The sequence below is a fragment of the Microtus ochrogaster genome, chromosome 5 (genome assembly GCF_000317375.1).
Source record: "Microtus ochrogaster isolate Prairie Vole_2 chromosome 5, MicOch1.0, whole genome shotgun sequence".
NCBI lineage: Eukaryota > Metazoa > Chordata > Mammalia > Rodentia > Cricetidae > Microtus > Microtus ochrogaster.
Window position 1 is genome coordinate 63,592,397 of NC_022012.1, and position 22,657 is coordinate 63,615,053.

The 22,657-nt window shown below is 39.4% G+C and overlaps 1 protein-coding gene across 2 annotated transcripts in view; it reads right to left on the reverse strand.

Annotated features, from left to right (window-relative positions):
* Hmgcll1 (3-hydroxymethyl-3-methylglutaryl-CoA lyase like 1) overlaps positions 1 to 22,038 on the reverse strand; it is a 118,671-nt gene extending 96,633 nt beyond the window's left edge. The window contains exon 1 of one of the 2 annotated variants that reach the window (XM_026779307.1): positions 21,741 to 22,038. In XM_026779307.1, coding sequence (XP_026635108.1) covers positions 21,741 to 21,848 — 108 coding nt within the window. In that variant the 5' untranslated portion in view covers positions 21,849 to 22,038. The remainder of the gene's footprint in view (positions 1 to 21,740) is intronic. The other variant, XM_005347609.3, reaches the window with a different exon arrangement.
* Between the last annotated feature and the right edge of the window lie 619 nt (positions 22,039 to 22,657).

Here is a 22,657-nt window from a genome sequence, read left to right on the forward strand (position 1 = left end):
CAAGTTAAACCAATCATTGCTTGGCCACTCCCACAGAACATCGTGTTAGTTCTTGAGTGTCATGGCAGGAGGTAGATTTGTCTTTTCCCTGGTCATCACTCAGCAAGTTAGAGAGGACCCAGTGAAGAGTGGAAACACAAGGAGGAGCCTGGGTCCCAACATCTTCCACATTAGACTTGAACAAGAAATTGTCTGTGGTTATTCAGATGCAGGCTTGGGTGTTACAGAAGTTAGGTGTATTGGCTAATGAAACATGAGAAACAGAAACATGGTGACTAAGCATTATATTTTCAAAATCCTAAGGTTTAAAGGACCTCTAAGTGACTGCTAGGAACAATGCCTACAGCCAAAGACTCCGATGTCTATCCTGCTGATACCTATTTGAAACTTCTCCTTTTTCTAAGATGATCCAATGTCTGGCACAAAGAACAAAATCATAATCAAGGGCAAATTTGATTCTGTTTTTAAGGACAAAGGTGACCTTGGGGGATAGTTATTACCTCTTTTTCTAAAGAGAAATAGATCTTATTACTTTATTCATTAGTTAGCTCGTTTGTCCATTTACAGATGAGACTGGACAGGAAGGCCTGATTGATGTTGACAACAGAAAAGTCTGCTCAAAGTATTTCAGAGCAACACTGTCTGCTGCATCATGAACCAGTTAGTACCAAGCTACTGCTAAACCAAAACTACTCAGTTGATCAAAGCTTTGCTAGGACTTTAAAGCAGGGCCAATATAATTGGAGAAGACTATAAAGCCGAAATAGGAGGATGTCTTTCCAGATCTAAACATGGTCTCCAGGGCCCTGACTAACTAGACATCATCATTGTGCTTTACGGTTCCAAAATGTTGCTTCCCAGTGTGCTCTGTGTCCTGTGAGTCCACGCTCTGTTCCAAGTGATACCTATAAGCTGTTCTGAAAAACGTCCAACTCTCGTCTTGCAAATTCAGCTGTGATCTCCAGCTCATTCTGTCTTTTCCACAATAGCCCCACTTCATGTTATATACACACCATCGGTGCTTCCTTCCCGCTTTCACATCCTAACACCTTCATTTAATCACCTCTTAATCATTTGCCTGAAAACTAAACACGCGGTCACTTATTGTTTCCTTCCAGATGCTGCTGTGGAATGGCTCCCGGCGGGCTTCACCTAGCCTTCCAGCCCTGCTCATTTGGCGGGGCAGGCCCTGAGCCCAGTGCTCCGAAGCTTTTAAGCACTTTCTTTCCAAGAAACCTCATAGCTAGCGCCATCATTTCCTCACAAAACAGTGAACATCTGCAGACTGGAGCATCAAAACAGCAACAAGATTTTGCACAATTCTTCGAAACTTGGATGAAGACTTTATCAGCCATCTTGGGCTATAAATCAACATTCTCTTCAGTTTCCAGTAAATAAACCATAGTGGCAAATTTCAACTTCCTCTCAAAGGAATAATTAACAAACATGTACTTGCAATTACTAATTAGTTTCCATGTCTCCCAGATAAGTGAGCTAAACCTTTTGGAAAACCAATGTCTTACACAACCATCAGGTTGCTCTAAAGTTCAAGTTTATTCTTTGTATATACAGTTGATTTAATTGAAGAAATAAACGAAAACGCTCCACTGAACTGCTTACTTTATGCGTGTACTTTGTAAAGTTTACCAAAATTATTTATTCCTAGAAGACATTAGTATAAATAACAATAAAAGTAAGTAAACTACGTTATCTTATAAAAGACTAATTACAGATTTGGACCTATCCTACAGTTTCAGTAAATGAAGACTCCTTTTACAGAATAAAAAAGTAAGGCCTTTACAGATTAGACTGAATCAAACCTGTACCTCTAAGTTCCCAGATGTTTCCCTCATAGACTGTGATGGTTTGTAGTCATGGGCTTTCTCATTCAGGGTTCTTAAAATTTTAACATGCATTTCAGTCTCCTGTAGAGCTGGCTACCTCAGCTTCCCCAGGTCAGTTCCAGACAAGATGATCCATTAGGTCGGGCTCTTTACATGGATTTGATTTCTAATCAGTTGTCAGGAGGTGATGTCACTGTTGATCAGAGTACCACATTTGAGAAATGGAGTTATAGTTTAAGCCAACTTTGTGGGGAAAAAACGTATGATTATGCTTAAACAATATCCATCACTATCAACTGCAACATTAATTAAATCCCACTCTCAATATAGCACAGCAGGAATTAAAACTTAAGATCCAATGCTTGCAATAATAATGTATTCTGTAACATAGTTTGAAAAGCACCTTCCCAGTTCTTCCACTAAAGGTCCAAAAGAGCAAATCAGGTAATTTTAAAGGGTCATTTGACAATTTACTGAAATTATGATTTTAAGTCTGGCAAAAACAGATTCTCTAATCAACTACAGGTAGATGACGCAGACAAGAGAAGACACTATGGTAGCCAGTGCCCTCCATTGCTGTCCCTATACACCTGCTTTTGAGCAGTCTATCTCAATCAATCATATACCCAAATGTTGTCAATTGTTCTAAGACCTAAGTTCTCTGTGATAAACTCATTAATTCCCTCTGATAACAGCATCTTCTGCCACAGCTGTAATACAGACAGCACACTTGTGTCAGACACTCTTGTTTTCTGACTTTCAATTTCTTTAACTTAAACAACACAGAGAAACTGTGTATTTTACATATTATGAATAACTAATTTTATAACTATCTTTAATGAAGTGTAATTATTTTAGCATAACTCTGTTTATTTTATTCATAACATTTTAATGTAGTAACTGTTCTCCATACTCATTCCATGCTCTCCCTAACAGAACATGCCTGCAACTGCACAGTGAATTTTCATACGGAAAAAATTTGCTGCTCTACTCAGAGCAACTAAAGATCCTGACAATGAGTTTTATTTGTGGCTTTATGAAAGTCAGTCAAAAAGAAGCTGATAGAAAGTCAGTTATTAAGATCATAGGTTATTCTCTGTTCCCAACTGACTGAGGAGTTTCTGGGTTTCTGCTCTTGCTTTTAGATCAGCGGTTCTCAACTTGAGGGTCATGACCCCTTCAAACAATCCTTTCTCAGGGGCCATATATCAGATGCCTGTGTTTCGGATATTTACATGACAGTTCAGAACAGTAACACAATTACATTTATGAAGTAGCAACAAAAACAATTCGAGTTTGGGGTCACCACAGCATGAGGAACTGTATTAAAGGGTTGCAACATTAGGAACTTTGAGAACCACTCTTTTAGACAAAGAATTTTGCTGTTTATTTATTAATCATAAATATAATATAAATATCTGTTTACACGATATCTGATGCGCAACCCTTGAGAAAGAGTCATTCAACCCCAAAGGAGTTGCAACCCAGCACTTGGGAACCATATCGGAAGAAGATTCAATGGTTAAAGAAAGTAGATTTTCATGGGAATTTTTCCAGGAACTTTAAGTTATGTGTGTATGAAGTCTGTGCTCAATATTAGGAATAAGTATAAGAATATACTTCATATAAACCCCAACTTTATACTGACTTTAGTCAACTGGGTGTATCATCAATTTTAGCTATTGAAGGCCTAAGTCACTAACAATGCCACACCAGTTTGGAATTATGATTAATAGAGTGATATTTATTTAAAGGGGAAAAAACTTACAGATCTCCGTCCCAGACGACAGCCCTCTGTGAAACCAGGAAGGGAGTCTAGTTGCCGGCGGAGCAGGAAGTGAAGAGAGAGAGGAGAGGGAAGTGGCCGCTTTTTTAAAGGGAGAGAGACCACGCCCCAATGGGCTGGTATCTCAGCGGCTATAGGCTGGAGGAGCAGGAGGAGCTCCCGCAACAAGCTATCTGCTAAAGAACTAAAGACGATGTGTATAGAATATAATTGCCCTGTAAGTCTCTTTGCTTTTAAAGACCCAGAATAAGCCATTTCTAGGGCCAGAGTATTGAATTAATCCATGTTTCTACCATGTCAGGTGGGAAGAATTGGATCCGTAATAGAATTAATAATGGAAGATAAATGACTGTCTAAGCATTTGTAATCAATGGATGTTTCTTTCCTCAAAGTGACAACATAATCTGGAACCTGATAATTGTTTTTTTTTCTATTAAAAAAAAACACCAAACATCAAACGATAAATAACTAAGAACTTTTATTCCTATTCTGCAAGTGCCAAGAAACTTCTCCACAGGTTACTGACAAGGTTACTACTTTTTCAATGCTTGTCCTACTGGGCAAGTCACTGCCTGAATATGACAGAATTAGAAGATGGTTTGCAGCCTGACCTAAGTTTAAGTCCTGTGCTTCCAGGTTAATGGCCTAGGAGGAGATTTATTAACTCAAGTTCTCTGCTGATTCATCTTGAAAGTGAGAATAATAATGATTTTGCAGAAAGCATAAGCAATATTTAGAAAAGCCACTGGAATTATTTCAATTCTCTGATAGGTCCATGATCATTATTATTATATAATTACATAAAATCTTGTTACTAATTTTAATATTTAATATATCTGTCATTTTCATCACATACACTCTTTGATCTGTCCTATGTAACAAATCAGTTGCAAATCCACAGCAAGCATATTAAGATAATACTACTTCTATATATAATGCATTTTGATTAAGACAATCGACATTCGGTTTAATAAATCATCACTATATCTTTCCCATTAAAAGGTCAGCAGCTCTGTAACTATTTCAAAGAGCAAGAAGACTGGAGAGATCTGGTTCTCTACAGATGAGCATTCAGCAAGCTTTATGTTCCATCGTCTTTAGCTTAAGTTTTCCTTTCCATATTTGCTAGAGCATGCATTCAGCAGAAATATATTAAATTAAATATTAAAATCATGTCATAAGGGAATGAGGGCTAAGTGATAGCAGACATTCATGAGCAAAGTCCTGAATCAGTACATCTGTTTCTCCACAGGCCTTGGAAATTTAAACACACCCCTAAAGCCTGGGCAAATGGAGCGCCAAATTGCCCTGTACTGTAACGTCTCAGCAAGTCCACGGCTTTCTGTGCAGTGTAAGGTTAGAACCGTTCTGTATCACTTTAAAAGTCAGTGAAATCTTGGCCCCTAAATCAAAACTCTCAAAAAGTAGAAATTGTGTCTAATGAAAATAAGATTCCTATTTTGACTTCAGAGTCAACCTATGATCAGTTTCCATTTCCCGGTGAAATGAATACATATTGGGTGAAGAATTTTAAAAGTGAATGCCAGACTCTGTACACCCAGTGGGTTACAGATGGAGAAACGCGGTGGCAGAGAGCCACTCTACTTCCTTTAAAATCCAAAAAACATTTGGAAGGAAACCCCAGAAGGAAAGACGTCTGACAGACAAATTCTCCGGGGTTTCCAGCTGCCTGGTTTGCCAAGCTTCCTAGACCCCTTGCTTGTTAATAAAGTTCAACAAAGAGACTTTATGAACACTGATTTCTCGGAGTGAAGCGTGCACTAAAGGAGTTTGTAATGTAGTTGAAGTTTCCTGCCATCTGTACTTTCCTATTTCACAAATCCTAAGATACGTGACTTAGGAAACCGTAACCACGAGGTGCCGTTTGCTAGAGTACATCTACCGAATGCTGAGCGCCACTGCTGACTCGAGACCTGCAGGCCACAGGTTAAGCTCAGCATCTGAACCACCAGTGGATTCACAGGATTCCACTTCAGGGACGTTAGTGTTTCTCTTCTGGTGCGAGGGAGAGGAACAGGGAGATAAAACGCTGCACACTGTATCAACTAACTCAATATAAACACCACAGTGAAGAAGGAAGAAAAAGTTAAATCCGAATTTCTCTGGTCTTTACAACAGTAAGCCACAAAAGGAAAGAAGGAAATGAACTTCTTAACTTAGGTTTCACTAAAACTTAAAAATAAGTAGTATCAGAAAAATAGTAAGAAAAATCACAAATTCTAGCTTAAAATAATATAATTAATAAATTTCAGAACTACAATAATAGCAATATGTTTCATAAAAATAAATATACATTTTTCCAATAAAAAAGAAAAAGTGCCATGCATGCCTGTCATTCCAGCAGGAGGCAGAGGCAGGCAGATCTCTGAGTTCAAGGGCAATCTGGTCTACAAAGGGAGTTTCAGGGAAACCCTGTTTAAAAAAAAAAGAAAAAGTAGTAAGAAGCAATTATAATTTATACCATGGAAGTATGCTATGCCCATCAGACACAAACCATTTGCTTCTATAAACACTTAATGAAGCTTTGAATATTTAGGTCTACTAAATAATAGAAAGAAAAGTAAGACAAAGCAGAAACTATTGAAGAGTTAAACCCAGTGATACACAAATCATATATTTAACAAAGAGATATTTTGATCTGTTTAACCACACTCTGTAGGGATTTCAGTTTCAATACAAGATACAGGGATAGTACCAGTAAAAATGCCTCCTCCAAATTGGGGCTTATTTTTATAGTTTTATAGGTGTGTGTGTGTGTGTGTGTGTGCATGTGTGTGTGTGTTTGTGTGTGTGTGTGCATATGTGTGTGTTTGTGTGTGTGTGTGCCTGAGTGTACATATGTGAATCATGTGTGTAGGAGCCCAGAGGTGTCAGACAAGGACATCAGAGCCCCTAAAACTGAGGTTACAGATAGTTGTGAGCCAGCATGTGGGCATCAGAAATTAAACTGGATCTTTCACAAGAGCAGCAAGCACTGATCCATCTCTCTAGCCCCACACACTTTGTATATCTTTAAGAAACAAATATTTTGGCAGTGCCATATCTAGAGCTGATAAAAGGAAAACGCAACCTTTCACTATTGGTAGAACTGTAAAGTTGAGCGGTTACTAGAGAAATCAGTGTGGCTGACTGCTCTCTAAAACTAAAAAGAGAACACATGGCCCAGCTATACCAGTCCTCCTCAGTGTGTGTGTGTGTGTGTGTGTGTGTGTGTGTGTGTGTGTGTGTGTTAGGGTTTCTAATGGGTTTCAATTGCTTTGATAAAACACCATGACAAGAAAGGATTTTTTATACTTCCACATTGTAGCTCATCAATTGAAGAAAGTTACGACAGGAACTCAAACAGGACAGGGACCTGGAAGGAGGAGCTGATGCAGAGGCTGTGGAGGGGTGCTGCTTATTTGCTTACTCTCCATGACTTTCTCATCGTGCTTTCTTGGCCCAGATGTTGCACCATCCACAATGGGCTGGGCCCTTCCACATCAATCACTAAATAAGAAAATGTCCTACAGGCTTGCCTACAGCCCGATCTCATGGAAGTACTTTTTAAACTGAGGTTCCCTCCTCTCCTATGGCTTTAGCTTGTTTCAAATTGACATAAAGCAATCCAGCATAATATACCCTTTAAAACGGCCACATAGGGTAACAATACTAAATGCTGCCACAAGAACAATAGACTATCTAACAAAAACCCAGTACCAGAAATGAGAAACCTCCATTCAAATTGTTGGTTAGCGTAGTCCAAGTGACTTCAGAAACATTTACTGCCCTTGCCCTTGGTTACCTCTCAGAAGCTGAAGGTAAGCCCCTATTGCTAAAGACATCTCACAGTTAGGACACAGGTTTGATTTGAGCTGGATCTACCCTGAAAGCCTACTTCCTATTGTCTAGCTTTGGAAGTACCAGAGCACTATGAAATCTGCCAAGGAAGGGAAGCAGTCAATAGTTCTATCCAGTTGTGACATCAATGACTCACAACAATAACCAGCATGGCAAGGTATCTGTCAGGGTACAATAATGGCACTCACGTGTTGGCAGGAACCACAGCTCTCTAACTGGACTAAGTGGACAGACCACTGCACAGGCGGGAAATCACACCTGGTACTGGAAACATAGCCAACTATGCAAGGCAAGTGGGGTGGTGGATCTTAGAAGAGAACCTACTCCCACCACTTTACTAGACCAGTATAAGTCCTAACCGTTCTAAAATGTATCCTTATTCCCACACATAGTGTAGCTCTCACCCCTCATTAAAGAAACTTCTCTTTCAGAAAACCCCAATTAGATGTAATACATAGATCAATAGATCATACAGAGCTACATCCCAAGGAACATACCTTCAACATAACTCCTGAATCTAAGGATCAGGAAACGTTATCAGAAAGACTGCAAGAGCTATAAGGCCAGGAAGTCTACTGCAAGGCTCCTAGAAATGACTACCTATACAAGTCTGGAGCAATGATGATATCAATAGACGTGCTAAGGAAGGGGGGGGGGTCTCATTGGGTTTCTCCCCTACGAGAAGTAACTATAGGCAAAACATGCAACTAATGACTGCTGAGAAAAGAACTAGCCCCTCCCAAGAAACACCCCTTAAGAAATAAACCAATGCAAAGTAGTCAAACCTGAAATTATATACACATGAACAACAATGAAGTCAGCAGATTGCACTTGTATATTTCTGTATCTATACACACACACGTATTAATAAAAAATGAGTTCAATTGGGTAAGAGTGATGGGGAAGCATGGGGGGACAGACAGGAAAAGGGAGGGGGAATGATGCAACTATAGTTTTAAGTAAAATATATTTTAAAAAACTCTCCATATTTCTTTCCACTAACCCTGCAGCTCATACTCTGACCAGAAATGCATTCTTACCTACTCAAATTTTACATGACTCTCAAATCTACCACTTCCATAAGAACTACTATTCCCATGTACTGGATTAAAACAAATTTATAGATTAGCATTTTTAATGTAATGAATTACAGAAGCTGGATAGGTAGCTTAGGAATTTAGAGCATTTGCTTCTCTACAGAAGACCTAAGTTTGACTCCCAGCATCCACAATGGGGCAGCTCACAACCATTTGTAACAAGATGTCAGAGACCCTTGCTGGACTCTGCATGTACCCATGCTCATATGTATATACCACCACACAGACACAGATACAATTAAATTAAATAAGTGTTAAATTACAATTAAATAAGTGTTAAAATGCTTAATTGCAAGATAGAATTGGAAAGCAATGATTTAAATAAAAAGCGGAAGAGAGAGGCTATATATTAAAGGAACACCGTGATGCAGAATAAAAAATGCAGCCTTAGAGAGCTAGAGAAATCCACTAAATGGACTCATTGCCTTGCAAAGGATCCAGGTTCAAGTCTCAGAATGCACACGATGGCTCACAACAGTTTGTAATTACAGTTTGAGGGGATTTCACACCTCCTTCTGGCTTTTGGGGGCGCCAAGCATATACATGGTATACATACATACATGCAGGCTGGCAAAGTACTCATACACATAAATTTAAAATAAAAATAAATCTTTAAAGATGGAGTCTTGGCAGAAAAGTTCTAGTGACTTTATTTCCCATAAGTCTTTGCTCCTCCCCCCTTAAATGGTCTTCACCATGCTGTATCAGAGAGACCGACCCTCATTCTTCCTTCTTTCTATTCACAGCATTGTAATTACCAGAAAAAGCAGATCTTTCTAAAGCAGGAAAAGAAGCACCAGTTCCTTCAATGAAAATAATGATTAGAACTCCCAGATCTTAAATATTAACCATCCCTCTCCCCACTCCCACCTTTACCCTATTCTAGTTTCTCCTTTATCTCTTTATAACATCATATTCTCATTCCCGATCTTTGTAAGATCACCAGTTACTGGTCTCCTGGTAGGTGGCTTAGCCCTGTGGTTATGTGGACTGAAACACACATGTGGCCTGCTTACAATATGTATTTTGCAATAGTGGCACAGATGATACAGAGATAACCGACCACTTTGTGGTTGGGTTTAAGGCCTGCTCCACAAGATGAAGCACATTCCTGACACTGCTAAAATGGCTAAGAAGCTGAGACAAGAGATGGTAGGGGCCCAAGGGAAAACTTACTACTATTATTCTGCTAAAGAAATACAGCAATAAAATGACCCCCTAATAACATATTACTACATCCACAGGTTAGTGAATCACTCAACCCTCATCAGAGAAGCTTCTCTTTTTGGTATATGGTAATTAACACAGATATCAAAATCTGTACAACGTGCAGACAGTGAGAGACTTTGGCATACCAGCTATAAAAAGGTTGCCTTTATCAAACCTCTACCCTCAAAGCTCAGGGATACAAGTGGAAGAGGAGGCAGAAAGTTCAAAGAGCCCGAGGTGATGGATAATTCCAAGAAAACAGCATCTATTTTGTGGTGATATTTTGTTTGTGGCTTAACAAATAAAGCTTGCCTGAAGATCAGAGTGTGGAGTTAGCCACACTAGTTAGCTCTAGAGCCAGGCAGTGGTGGCACACACCTTTAATCCCAGCACTTGAGAGACAGGCAGGCGTGTCTCTGTGAATTCAAGGTCACCCTGGGCTACACAAGATTGATTCAGTCTAAAAGAGAAACAGGACCAATCAGTGGTGGATCACACCTTGAATCCTAGCACTAAGAAGGTGGGAGGAGAGAGAGATATAAGACAGGAAGAGAAAGGAGCTCAGCATTCAGTCTGAGAATTTATAGATACAGGATAAGCCATTCAGTCTGAGGATTTGTGGAGACAGGATCTTGCTCCCTTCAATCAGAGGATTCAGTAGAGGTAAGAACTCTAGTGGCTGACTGCTCTGCTTCTCTGATCTTTCAGCTTTCACCCCCCAATATCTGACTCAAAGGTTTTAGTATTAAGAACAATTAGAATTCATGCTACATCTTCTAGACACAATAGGACTGATGCACATATGAAGTCGCAGACACTGTGGCAGAAAACACAGGTTCAAAACAAAGGCTGGGAACTAAGAAGGGGAAGTCAACACAATGTTCCACCCATAACCAAGAAGCTATTTGCAATTTATGTCTGCGTGGAAAAAGAATATTAGTTTTCTCCAATGAAGTGTCACTGTGTGTATCAATCACACTCCACGGTGGACCCTATGCCCAGGAGTAGGTTCTTCTTGGTTGATTTGGTTTTATGTGTGTGTGTGTGTGTGTGTGTGTAAGAGAGACAGAGAGAGAGAGAGAGAGAGAGAGAGAGAGAGAGAGAGAGAGAGAGAGAGACTGTGAAATTTGGTGAGTAGGGAATTAGAGAGGATCTTAAAGGCATTTTGGGAAGGGAAAAGAATATAAAATATATTGTATAATTATATAATATATATTGTTATAAAAGAAAAAAGAGTACACAGCTATGATCCCTCTAGGACTATGGAGAAATGATAGAATAGCTTTTAAATTCCTTTTTAATGCATGGAGTTAGAATTGGAGCTTTCCCATGCTAGGCAAGTGCTCTCTACCACTGAGCTACACACAAGCCTTTTAAGTTTATCTATTGAATGCATCTAATTACTTGATGCTAACATACATTGTGAAATGGCAGATAAATTAGAATTTAAACCACATAGATCTGGATAATTTTAAGAGTCTTGATGTATAATTATTTTCATGTAAAGTCTTATTTTGAAATACATGTTCTGAGAATAAGATTCACTAATCAATATTTCTATAAGAAAATATAAAATGAGTTATAAAAAGTTTCAATTTAACAGAAGAAATTTAAAAAATTTGAAAACTAGAAATGTTTTGAACAAATTCATCACACTATTCCCACACCATTGTCCACCAAACTCTCATTGTCCACCACCAAAGATCCCCAAAACAAACCTTCCTGATGCCTAAGACAGTTAGAAGGCAAATGTGTATAAAGGTATTCTTTTTCATCTACATTTTTAAGTGTAGGACAATCAAATGTTTCCAGGGATTAAATTTTCTCAGCTAGGCAGCAATTTATCTCTCCTACATAGATTTCTAATTGCCAGGCTGCTAGTAGGAAACCAGAATTCTAGAAGCTGCTTTTGTTCTTAGGACTTTAACCAGGCTTGACAAAACCTTACAAATCCAGAATCCATTTAAAATGATCTAAATACATGTTCTGATTTCGTCTCTCCAACACCACATGTCACCTGCAAGCGACCCAAGACATCTCTGGGTCCATGATGTCTGGCCTCCTAGTTGACTAAGAAAAATAAAAAAGAAACAAAACTAAAAGCTAAGTGAGTAACAGGGTGGAAAACAGAGAAGAAAGGGTCAGAGAAAGTTACAGCACAGAGTGAATAACCAGAAGAAAAGCCAGAAGACTTGGAGGAGCTTGAAGCTGATGGGGGAAAAAAAAAGATCACACAGCTCACAGCATAGGGGGAAGGAAGGATGTGAAAGCCAGCTGGAATCAGACAAAGCAAGGAATCCAGAAGCCAACAGAAATCCAAGGACAGACAGAAAGTATTGAAGATTGAAGGGAACAGGAAATTTATTGGAAACCGAGTTGTTTTTCCTTTTGTATCCAATGCAGTTCTATTCCAGACTGAATTCTACTCCCAACTTCAGGGAGGGCAGAAGGGAAGTCAAAACTCACAGCAGTCTCTCCCCAACCTGAACCCCATGAGCAAAAGCCAAGAGCCAAGGAAAGATGCAGAGAAGGAAGGACGATACTAGCCCAGGCTGTCTCCAGTTGGTAGGCAGTGGTAGCCCCATCCAGCAAAGTGCTCACCAAGGCAGGGTGAAGGGAACACAAAGACAGCTGGCAGTCAGCTGCATGCTGCCGAGTAAGAGCTTCCAGCATATTCAATAAACTCCACAAGTGATTCCTCTCATGACTACAGTGGAAACAGCAGTACAAACTCAATGTTCTGGAAGTGGAACTTCCTGAGTTCCCAACCTAACTCTGCTCTTTGCTAGCTGCTGGCTATGAACAAGTTGTTTAACCAATGTGTGCCTTACTCATGAAACCTATTAAATAGACTATTGTGACAATTTAATAAGCAATCAGGTGACACCTGGAATGTACTTAACATCTAACAGTGGTAGCTATACAGCTATTAGACCTGGATGGAGGTGGGTGGTCCTTGGACTTCCCACAGGGCAGGGAACCCTGATTGCTCTTTGGGCTGACGAGGGAGGGGGACCTGATTCAGGGAGGGGGAGGGAAATGGGAGGCAGTGGCGGGGAAGAGACAGAAATCTTAAATAAATAAATAAATAAATAAATAAATGAATGAATGAATGAATGAATAAATAAATAAATAAATAAATAACGTACTTGACACAGAAAGTCCATACAAATTATTATAGTTTGATTAAAGAAGATGAGGATATGTTGTAGAATATGATTTTAAGATGTGTTACATTTGTTTATGATGTAGAGTATTTGTTTAATGATTCAAAGATGTATGGTGTTGTTTTATGTTGCATTTGTTTAGCTCTGTGAAGCTGTGACTCTTTGCCTGTCTAAAACACCTGTTTGGTCTAATAAAGAGCTGAATGGCCAGGGGCAAGGCAGGGGATAAGATGGGCGAGGCTGGAAGACAGATCAAATAAAGAGGAAACATCTGGGAGAAGAAGATATCAAAGAGCAAGAAAATAAGGATAGGAGGATGGTAGGAGCCAGCCAGCTACTGAGTAAGAATAAAAGTAAGATATACAGAAGTAAGACAAAGGTAAAAGCTCAGAGGCAAAAGGTAGATTGGATAATTTAAGTTAAGAAAAGCTTTCTATAAATAAGCCAAGCTAAGGATTGGCATTTATAAGTAAGAATAAGACTCTGTATATGTTTATTTGGAAGCTAGATGGTGGGGGACCTAGAGTAAAAAAAAACTACATGGATACAAAATTATTACACATATTATAAAACACAAAGAAGTACACTTCCTAATAATATAGGAACTAAGCCATGGTCATGATTTCCAGCCATGTTTCTACATATCCAGGCCAGGCATGCCCATTCAGGAATCTAAGTGTGAGCAAATTTGACATAAAGTTATTTGATAAGTAATAGTGTAAAAATGGAAAAATGTTCTCCTGTGGGTTTAAGGATAAATATTTAGAGCACAGTTAGAAATTATATTGTGTTAAAAATGTGGCAGTAGTAAAGTCCCCTTGAGGATCCATGACCTCACCAGTAACTGGTTAGTTGCCTAGGTATACAGAAGAGGCTTGAATTCCTTCCTATTGGGCAGGCTTGGAGTCTGATATGACAGCTGTTGGTTACCCTAAGATATATCACAATGGAACTCCTGAAGGTAGCTGTTGCCCACTGTTGTGGTCCATAGGCTTCACAGTTGGATAGAATATTGATTGCTTTCTCCTTTGGTGGCTTACATACATATCACCTTCAGATGCTGTGAGAGTTAGTCCTCAGGGGTAAAGCATTTGGGCCAGATCCAGCTAAGTTTCTCCAAGTTTTATATCTAAAGTATGTAGTGTCTTCTGCTTTTTTTTCTCTCCACTTTCCCTTTGATGGCAGCTGTATCCTACTATCCCCCTTCTACCTTGCATCATGGAAGCTTTTTTTTGCACAGACAGAGACAATTCCAGAAATCCACAACTGGTCAAAATGCAGAGAATATTGATCCTTGGCTTCCCATCTCCTATTGATATAATCTATAACATAACGCCTACACCCAAGTCTCAGGCAACATTGCAGAAGAGGGACCAGAAACATTTTAAGAACCAGGGTACCAGGATATCTGCTATGAGATAGTGCCTTCGAATATGACAAGGATGCTGAACCTATGTAATCTGAACCATAGAGTCCCCTAAATAAAGCCAACAATATGACAATACCAGTTGACATACCAATGACAAATCCCTAACCAAATCAATTAATGATTGCTAAATGAGACAGACTCAACTTTCCCAGGAACAAGTGACCTGATAGGTTATCCTATGCCAAGTGGTCAGCCATAAACATATACATATAAGCAACATTAAATGGACTCAGTAGGTTGTATTTCCATATACATACATGCATATATGTAACAATGATGATTAAAGAGAAAGACGTCATCAATTTTAGAGGGTGTGGGGGGAGACAGGAGTTTTAGAAGGAGATAGAGAGATAAAAGTGATATAAATATAATACTCACATATAAAATGCTCAGTAGTCTAAATAAAAAAACTGATAATCCATTTTATTAGGAGATGATATTTCAAATTCTCAGTCTTAAAAATAATGAAGCAACTTTTAAAGTGAACACGTTCTTAATTTGAGATACAACTTTTCTCCAAGCAATAGTATTTATTTAAATGGAAAGTACCCTTAACACACATGAACATTATTAAAATAAGAATTTTGGAGTGATGAGGCTGTTAGACTGATAGATTTGGGAGAAAGTAGGGCAGCTCTAACAACAGTCAAATCAGACACAATCAAACCTTACGTCATCTAAAGAGGGTGAGTAACCAGAGGATTGGATTTCAAGAGATATTTATATCAAAATAGAAAATAAATGCAGAATGTTAGAGTATAAACTTATTTTGCTAGCACACCACATAAAAGTGAAAAGAGATACAGTCACACACATATTTTAAAAAGAGGCAACTAGTTTCTTTATAAAAGATGGGAGGGAGGGAGAGAGAGAGAGAAAAAGAGAGGAGTAGAATGATCAGGAGTGAAAAAAGTCAAAATAAAAATATATTTTAAACATTGATCAATGAGCAATACATTGGCTACAGCCCATTCCATGTGGTGGGATACCTTTCTCAGCCTTGATACATGGGGGAGTGGCTGGGTCCTACCTCAACTTGGTATGCCAGACTTTGTCAACTTCCCAAGGAAGGCCTCTGAGGAGTGGATGGGGAGTGAGGAGAGGGGTGGCAGAGGCAGTGGCAGGAAAAGGGGAGAGAGGGGGAACTAGGGTTTGTATATAAAATAAAAATAATTTTTAAATGAAAATAATTATAAAATCAAGACTATGGAGATCAATCATTGGCTTGGGGCTTGTACCTGCCCTAGTTTTATTTTTGTTGCACTGATAAAATATTCTGAAAAAAAAAGTAACTTAAGAGGATAAAGGGGTTAATTTTGACTTACTATTCCAGGTAAGAGTTCATCACAGTAGAGAAGCCACTGTGGCAGGAGCTTGCATCATATCCATAGTCAAGGGCAGAGATAAACAAATGCATTCTCGTAATTTGCTTGCTTGTGCCCAGTTCCATTCCTCCACTTATATAGTCCAGAATTCCCTTTCTAAGAAATGGTGATGCCCACAGCAGGCTGGATCTTCCATAATAATTAATTATATGAGAAATACACACAGATTAACCCAATGTAGGCAATCCTTCATTAAGACTCTCTTCCCAGGCAATTCTAAGTTGTGTTAATGGGATAAGTAAAACTAACCATCATACTGCCCAAGCATAAGGACCAGAGTTCAGGTTCCTGGCACCGAAATAAATGCCTGGTGGTGCTATTATTCAGGAGGCAGAGACAGAGGATGTCCAGATCAAGCTCACTAGCAAAATTAGCAGTAACAGTAAGCTTTAGGTTTAAGTGAAAGACCTGCCTCAGTGTATAATGTAGAGAGAGACAAAGAAAACCACACCAACCTCTGGCCTCCAAATACATGCACACACGTGCACATGTACCTGCATACACATGGGTATACACACACCATAAATACATTGCACATACATACACACATAAAATTGTGAAAGATAAAGTTATAAAACCCAATAATTAGACTGACACTAAGACAGCGCTTAAGAAGGAACTGGCACAAAAGAATACAAGAAGACAATGTACCTACTGAACATGGAAAGGAGGGAATAAAAAATACAGTAAGAAATGTGAAATATACACAGTATCTAGTTATCAGAATTGCTACATGCCACTAACTAAAAACATGAAAACAGTTTTAATATATGTGATTGGAAATCAAAAAGAGAATGAAAGATACATTATTATCAGACAAGAAATAAGACAAATAGCTGATATTGCTTGTTAATCTTTTCATTGTAACCGCTAAGAAATCGGCATTTTTTATTGTTTCTATGTATTTAAATTACTTATTAATTTGAATTCTTTGTGTCATAAGTGTTTATATTAATAGTCACTTGTCTCTATTGTATTATACACACAAGTATGTTGAAAGAAGTAATCGTTGCCTGGTTTTACACAAAACAAGCAAATACATTGTTTGTGGTACTGATGACTGAACTCAGAGACCCGTGCATGCTAGATTATCGCTCCCATTCTTCTCTCTTCTTAACCAATCCAACACTTTTATTTTGTGAGAGCATTTCACTGAATTTCCCATTGTCTCATTTAGCTGCCTCCTTCCTCAGCCTCTCCAGTACTTGAGCAACCAAACTGCTGTTTTTCTTTTTAAGTTTTCTTAAGATCACATTTATTTATGTGTTCATTTATTTATTTAATGTCTGGGGGCTGTGTGTGAGAGTGTGTGTTTGAGTGAGCGTGTGTGTCTGTGTGGAAGTCAGAGGACAACTTGTAGGACCTGGTTCTTTTCTTATACAAGGTGGTTCCCAGAATTAAACTCAGGTCATCAGGTTTGGTTGCAACTGCCTTTGCCCACTACGCCATATCACAATCCTGCATACCAGTGGGTTTTCAATAAAGAGGAGACTGAAGGGAATACTCCTGGTTAAAGAAAATAATTCCAATGCAGGACTGGAAATGAATAAATGAATACAGAAGAAAGGGGAAAATGCATGCATAAATAAAAATTAACAGTGACCGAGTAAACATATTTTCTAAATAGCCCATGTGGAGAATAAACACATACAATAAGAAGTATCAAAAGCTAATAGGCAGCAGTGCGTTGCATTACATCTTCAGTTTACATGTTATAATACCAGGCATATTACAGTTTAGTAAGTCAAGGTTAGATGCTGACACATTATGGTTAACAACTATGAACATAAATTTTTAAAAAGCATATAACTGATATTTTAATTCCATGGGGAAATTAAAAATACATTATTCCAAAATAAAATAAAAATGAAGAAATGAAAGTTAACAGTTAAGAAAGAACACAAAATAAATAGAAAGAAGTGAGTTTGTTTCTTCTTCTAAAAATTAATCTCCAGTCCTTTCAAGTTTTTTGGAAAGGATTCTAAAGCTACAGGGTCACACACAAAAAATGTATAGAGTTTAGATTACTCCTTCACCAAATTTAAGCACAAATATTGCATATAGTTTAAAATTAGAGAGAGGTATTAAACTTTACTAGCTTGATAGATTGATTTTTAAGAGGTTACCTCTAATTCATCAGGACATTTTATATTTAATGTGTACAGAGAAATTTTATAGTGAAAGCAGGCTAGTTTATGCACAAAGTCGAATAGTAAGTTGCACAGCACACTGTGATACTTTGGGGAAGGGAGAAATGGAGAAAGGAGGAAAACAAGTTGGTTTCTAGCCTGTTGGTAACTAGCATGGCATTCTTTCACACAGAGACATTTCTATCAATCCCAATGGCAAGCAAGTTATCTCAGAATGCATCCCCCAGCCCTGTTTATCATATCATCTATCAAATTCAACAGCAAATGAGAGGCAAAGTTCCTTATAGTTCATTTACAGTATTCAAATTTCATTTTCATCATTTCTTCATGATCAAATCCTGGCTGAGGTCTATTTAATAAAAAGACAAGTCATAAACGTAAAAACATCCCCCCCACACACACACACACTGGTACTAAAATTCAAATGATAACAAGTGCTTGGTATCGTTAATTTTGAACTAATTTAACAGTTGTGTATTACAAACTAATGTGCTAATCATTGTTTTAGAAGCATTTTCCCAAATATGAGATGCATGGCTTGTCCTCTGTACAGATGAGCAGTCCTTCATTTCTTTAACAAGTACATACTGATCATAAGAACTAGCCAGGCATTTTGTTAGGTGTGGTAAGTCCAGTTATGGGTTGTTTTTTCTGGGTTTTATTTAGCCTTAATATTTGGCACAGTGTTATATTCCAAATAATCGCCAAATAAATAGATAACCCATTTAATATACAATAGGTATATAATACAGTAAAATCATAGCCAAGACTAATGGGAAGTTTTCATGAAAATGTGACATTCACATTGAATGCTGAAGATTGAATAAAAGCTAATTGAGAAATATCTTCTAGCAGAGGGATGAAACGAGCGAAGGGAACATGATTTACAGACAGCAGAAAGAAGGACACTATGGCAAAAAAAAATGACAAGACCTAAGTGAATGGTTTAAGATGAGATGAATGAAGACTACTGGAGGCTTCAGAGACCCAAGTCAATGTTCTGTTTGTCCATTTCTGAAAACAATGGAATTCACAGACAGTTATGATAATGGCATGACTTTACTTGAAATATAGAACTTCTCGACTGTCTATACAGTGGGTAGGAGAGGAAAAATTGAAAGTAAGAAGGGGAAGGCAATGGTTTAGTCACATGGAGGTCACATAGAGCTATTTTAAAATTGAAGTGCTGGTGAAGCTGGAAAACAGATACATTAGAAAGGATTTCAAGAATGAAATTCCAGGACTCCGTGATGCTTTAAAAGTGATGGAAATGGAGGGCAAGGAGCCTTCAACTTGAACCTTGTAGAACAAAACAAACTGTGAGCGGATTCTTTGCAACAGGAAATCATGGGGAAAAATCTGTTTGGAAAATGTTTTAGTAAGGGTTTTGGTGGTTATGATAAAACACCACGACCAAAATCAACTTGAGAATTTATTTTAGCTTACAGTTCCATATCCCCGTCCATTACTGAAGGAAGTCAAGGCAGAAACTAAGAGAGGAACCAGGAATCAGGAGCTAATGCAGAGACAATGGACAATCTCTGCTTACTGACTTGGTTTTCTTGGTTTGCTCAGACTACTTTCTTGTAGCACCCAAGACACCCGCTCAGGGGTGGCACTGCCTACAATGAGCTGAGCATTCCCACATCAATCAAAAATCAAAGAGGAATGCACTACAGGCTTTTCCACAGGCCAATGTGCAGGGGGCATTTTCTTAACTGAGGTCCCACATGACCCCAGAATGTATGGAAATCTATCCAGTGACTTTGAAGGACTTGTGCATAGAACAAGGATGATTTTCCAGAAAGAACTTGGCAGTCCAGGAAGAGAGGACATGAATGCAAGTTGGAGATGTTGAGTATCAATTTCTGTTGAGATAGCTAAGTGCAGTCTGAAGCTCGGAAAAGAGAAGAAAATATAAAGCCAAGAGCTGGGATACAAATAATAACCAGGACTATGAGAGGAGATAAGCTGTAAGACAGGCCGGCACGATGGCCCAGAGAGACAGAAGCTACTAAGGCTAGCAAGGACACAAGGATAAGAGAGCTGAACCAAAGAAGTGGTTTGCAAGGCGTAATTAAGGAACAAATGGGAGGGTCACAGACAGAAGAGTTGGAAGGTGCTAAAATGTCTTAGAGAGTTTTCCAGAAAAGTACACAAGTCTGAAAGTCATGTCCTTTTATTGCCTCATCCGTAATCCAAGCAATCTTCCTTTCCCCTGTTTCCTCATCTTAACAGATAAAGTGGAAACCATCCCCCATCATCCTGATGTTAGTCACCATCTAAAAAGCCCACAGAATGTACATACACACATCTATAAAGATCACCTAAGCAATAAAACTGTATGATTTCATCTTTAAAAAGAATAAATGTTAGAGATTCTTGATTGTGTAAAACAAACTGCTAGAGATTGTTGGTAGCATTCTAGGAAGTTCACACGAGAATACATGGGAATTATTCGTGAGGACATGGGAGGAGATAGAGCATGACATCCCACTTCACCTCTGTCATCCCTGGGTTTCTATCAGGGGGCCCTTATCCATCCTTGTGTGCCTTTTTATTAATACATATTACTTGTAGAAAATAATGGATTTCGTCAGGACACTTCCAGGTGCAATCACATTTACTGCCTCGTTACCCTCATTAACCCTGCTGATCCTCTCCATTTCTCCCAGTCTCTGCTTTCATTGTTCCTTTGTTTTTGTTTCTCCCCCCCCACACACACACACACCCACAGGGGACAGAAAACATGCAGGGCTAATCTTTTCAGGCTCTGGCTCATTTCACGTGACATGGTGACTTTCTGTTCCAGGCGCCTACCTGCAAAAGACTTGATTTGGTTCTTTGTTCTGAATAATAGCCTGTTGTGTACATATGCCATATCTTCTGTATTGTATCCATCCATCTGTTGATAGATACCGAGCTGATTCTAGGACTCTTGTGAATAGCCCTGGCCATATTCTAGTTGATGAGGCAGAAACTATCTATAAAACAGCCCACAAATTCTGGGTCCTACTTGTGGATCCAAGGTTTCAATTTCACCCGTTGGAACACTGGACTGAGACTGCGCAAAAAAAAAAAAAAAAAAAAAACAAACAAAAAAAACAAAACTACTGTTAGAATAGCTGGTGAAGCATCACATAACAAAACTGGACTAGCCCACTAAAATAACAGGAACTACCTTGTTCACAAGGCAAACAGGCACTTATAATTAAAGAAGCTAAAAGTCAAAACCTTGCGGAGTCCATGACTCATAATTCAACAGTTATTACGACTTTCGGGAAAATACAGGGAAAAAAAATTCATTCTATAATGCTTTTATTCAAATTTGTTTGATTTTGTTAAGACACAGTGACATTAGAGACAGTCACCGCTGTGACCTGACAGGTGATTTTAACATAGTGTACCTTCCTAGTGTGTATTGGCTTCACTCCTTTCTCTAATCCACAAGGTGACGAGCTTGTAGTCTGTTACACACTACAAGGAGGCACTGTCCTTGAAAGAACGTCTCTGGACTTAAATTACATTAGATAATGCATCTCTTCCAAGGGAAAACACACAGACGTGATCACTCCTATAGGCCACCTGCAAATGGTCCGGAATAGGGAAATTGCTAGGCCTGCAAGGACGAGTCTACTGGTTCACAGCAGGAAGAATGAAAAGCCTTTTCAGCTACAGAGCTGCACACTGACAGCGGAGCTGCTGCGGGCAGGGTCCTGGCATACAGAGGTGACACAAAGGGAATTAGGGTGAGGTTGATAGGGAAGAGGCTGTGCCAGAGGGTGGGGGCGCCCTAGGCCGCGAGGTGGTACCTGCGCGGGGTCCAACGCCCCTGCCACTGACTCTCCGCTCCACAGATGCTCGCGGAGAAGCTGTTGGTAGCTGAGGCAGTGCTTCGCAGCAGATGGTAGATTCCCCATGGCGCAGCCTGGGTGCCGCAGGCGGTGCTGGATTCCAGGGCCTGAGCCGCAAACGCGTATGGGCAGGGAAAGAGTCCCGCGGGCGGGTGCTCGCGCGGGGTCCGAGCTGCACTGCGGCGGCGCGGTTCCCGGGCAACGCCCAGGCAGGGGGTGCAGCTGGCACCTGAGTCCCAGCCCTGAGACCCAGAACCCGGATGGGAACAGCAAAGTGAGACAGGGTGGCACACATCCAGGCCCCACTCCCCGACCGTGGGGCTCTTGGGGCTGATGGTCTGCAGGTGCTAACCCACCTACTCATGCCTGAGTCAGAGCTCTGGGGGTAGAGAGGCCTCTGAGAGGAAGGAGCACAGACATTCTTTCATTTCCAGCCACAAGCCTGGAGGGTTGTCCCTCCGAATTCGTTTGAGTTTGTCTTGTGTCAAAACTCTATTAAAAATTGCTGAGGCGCTTTGTATAAACCCTATAAAAGAGAATCCTAAATTAGGGGAGATACTGTAGGTAGACAGCCCAAGAAGTTGTCAGTAAAGCCGATAGTGTATGATAAATGTTAAAATGCTGAATTATTTTCGTTGGTTTACTTTCATTGAATTTAATGGTTCTCTCCTTCCACTACCATGTGGGAGTCAGGAGCAGACCTCAGAGTGGCGTGGCGGTCTGGCCACAAGCTCCTTACCAGCTCCCTGGGCCTGAAGAACTTAAAAAGAACTTTAACTAACCAAGGATGTGAAAGATCTATTTGACAAGAACTTTAAGGCATTGAAGAAAGAAATTGAAGAGGATACCAGAAAGTGGAAAGATCTCCCTTGCTC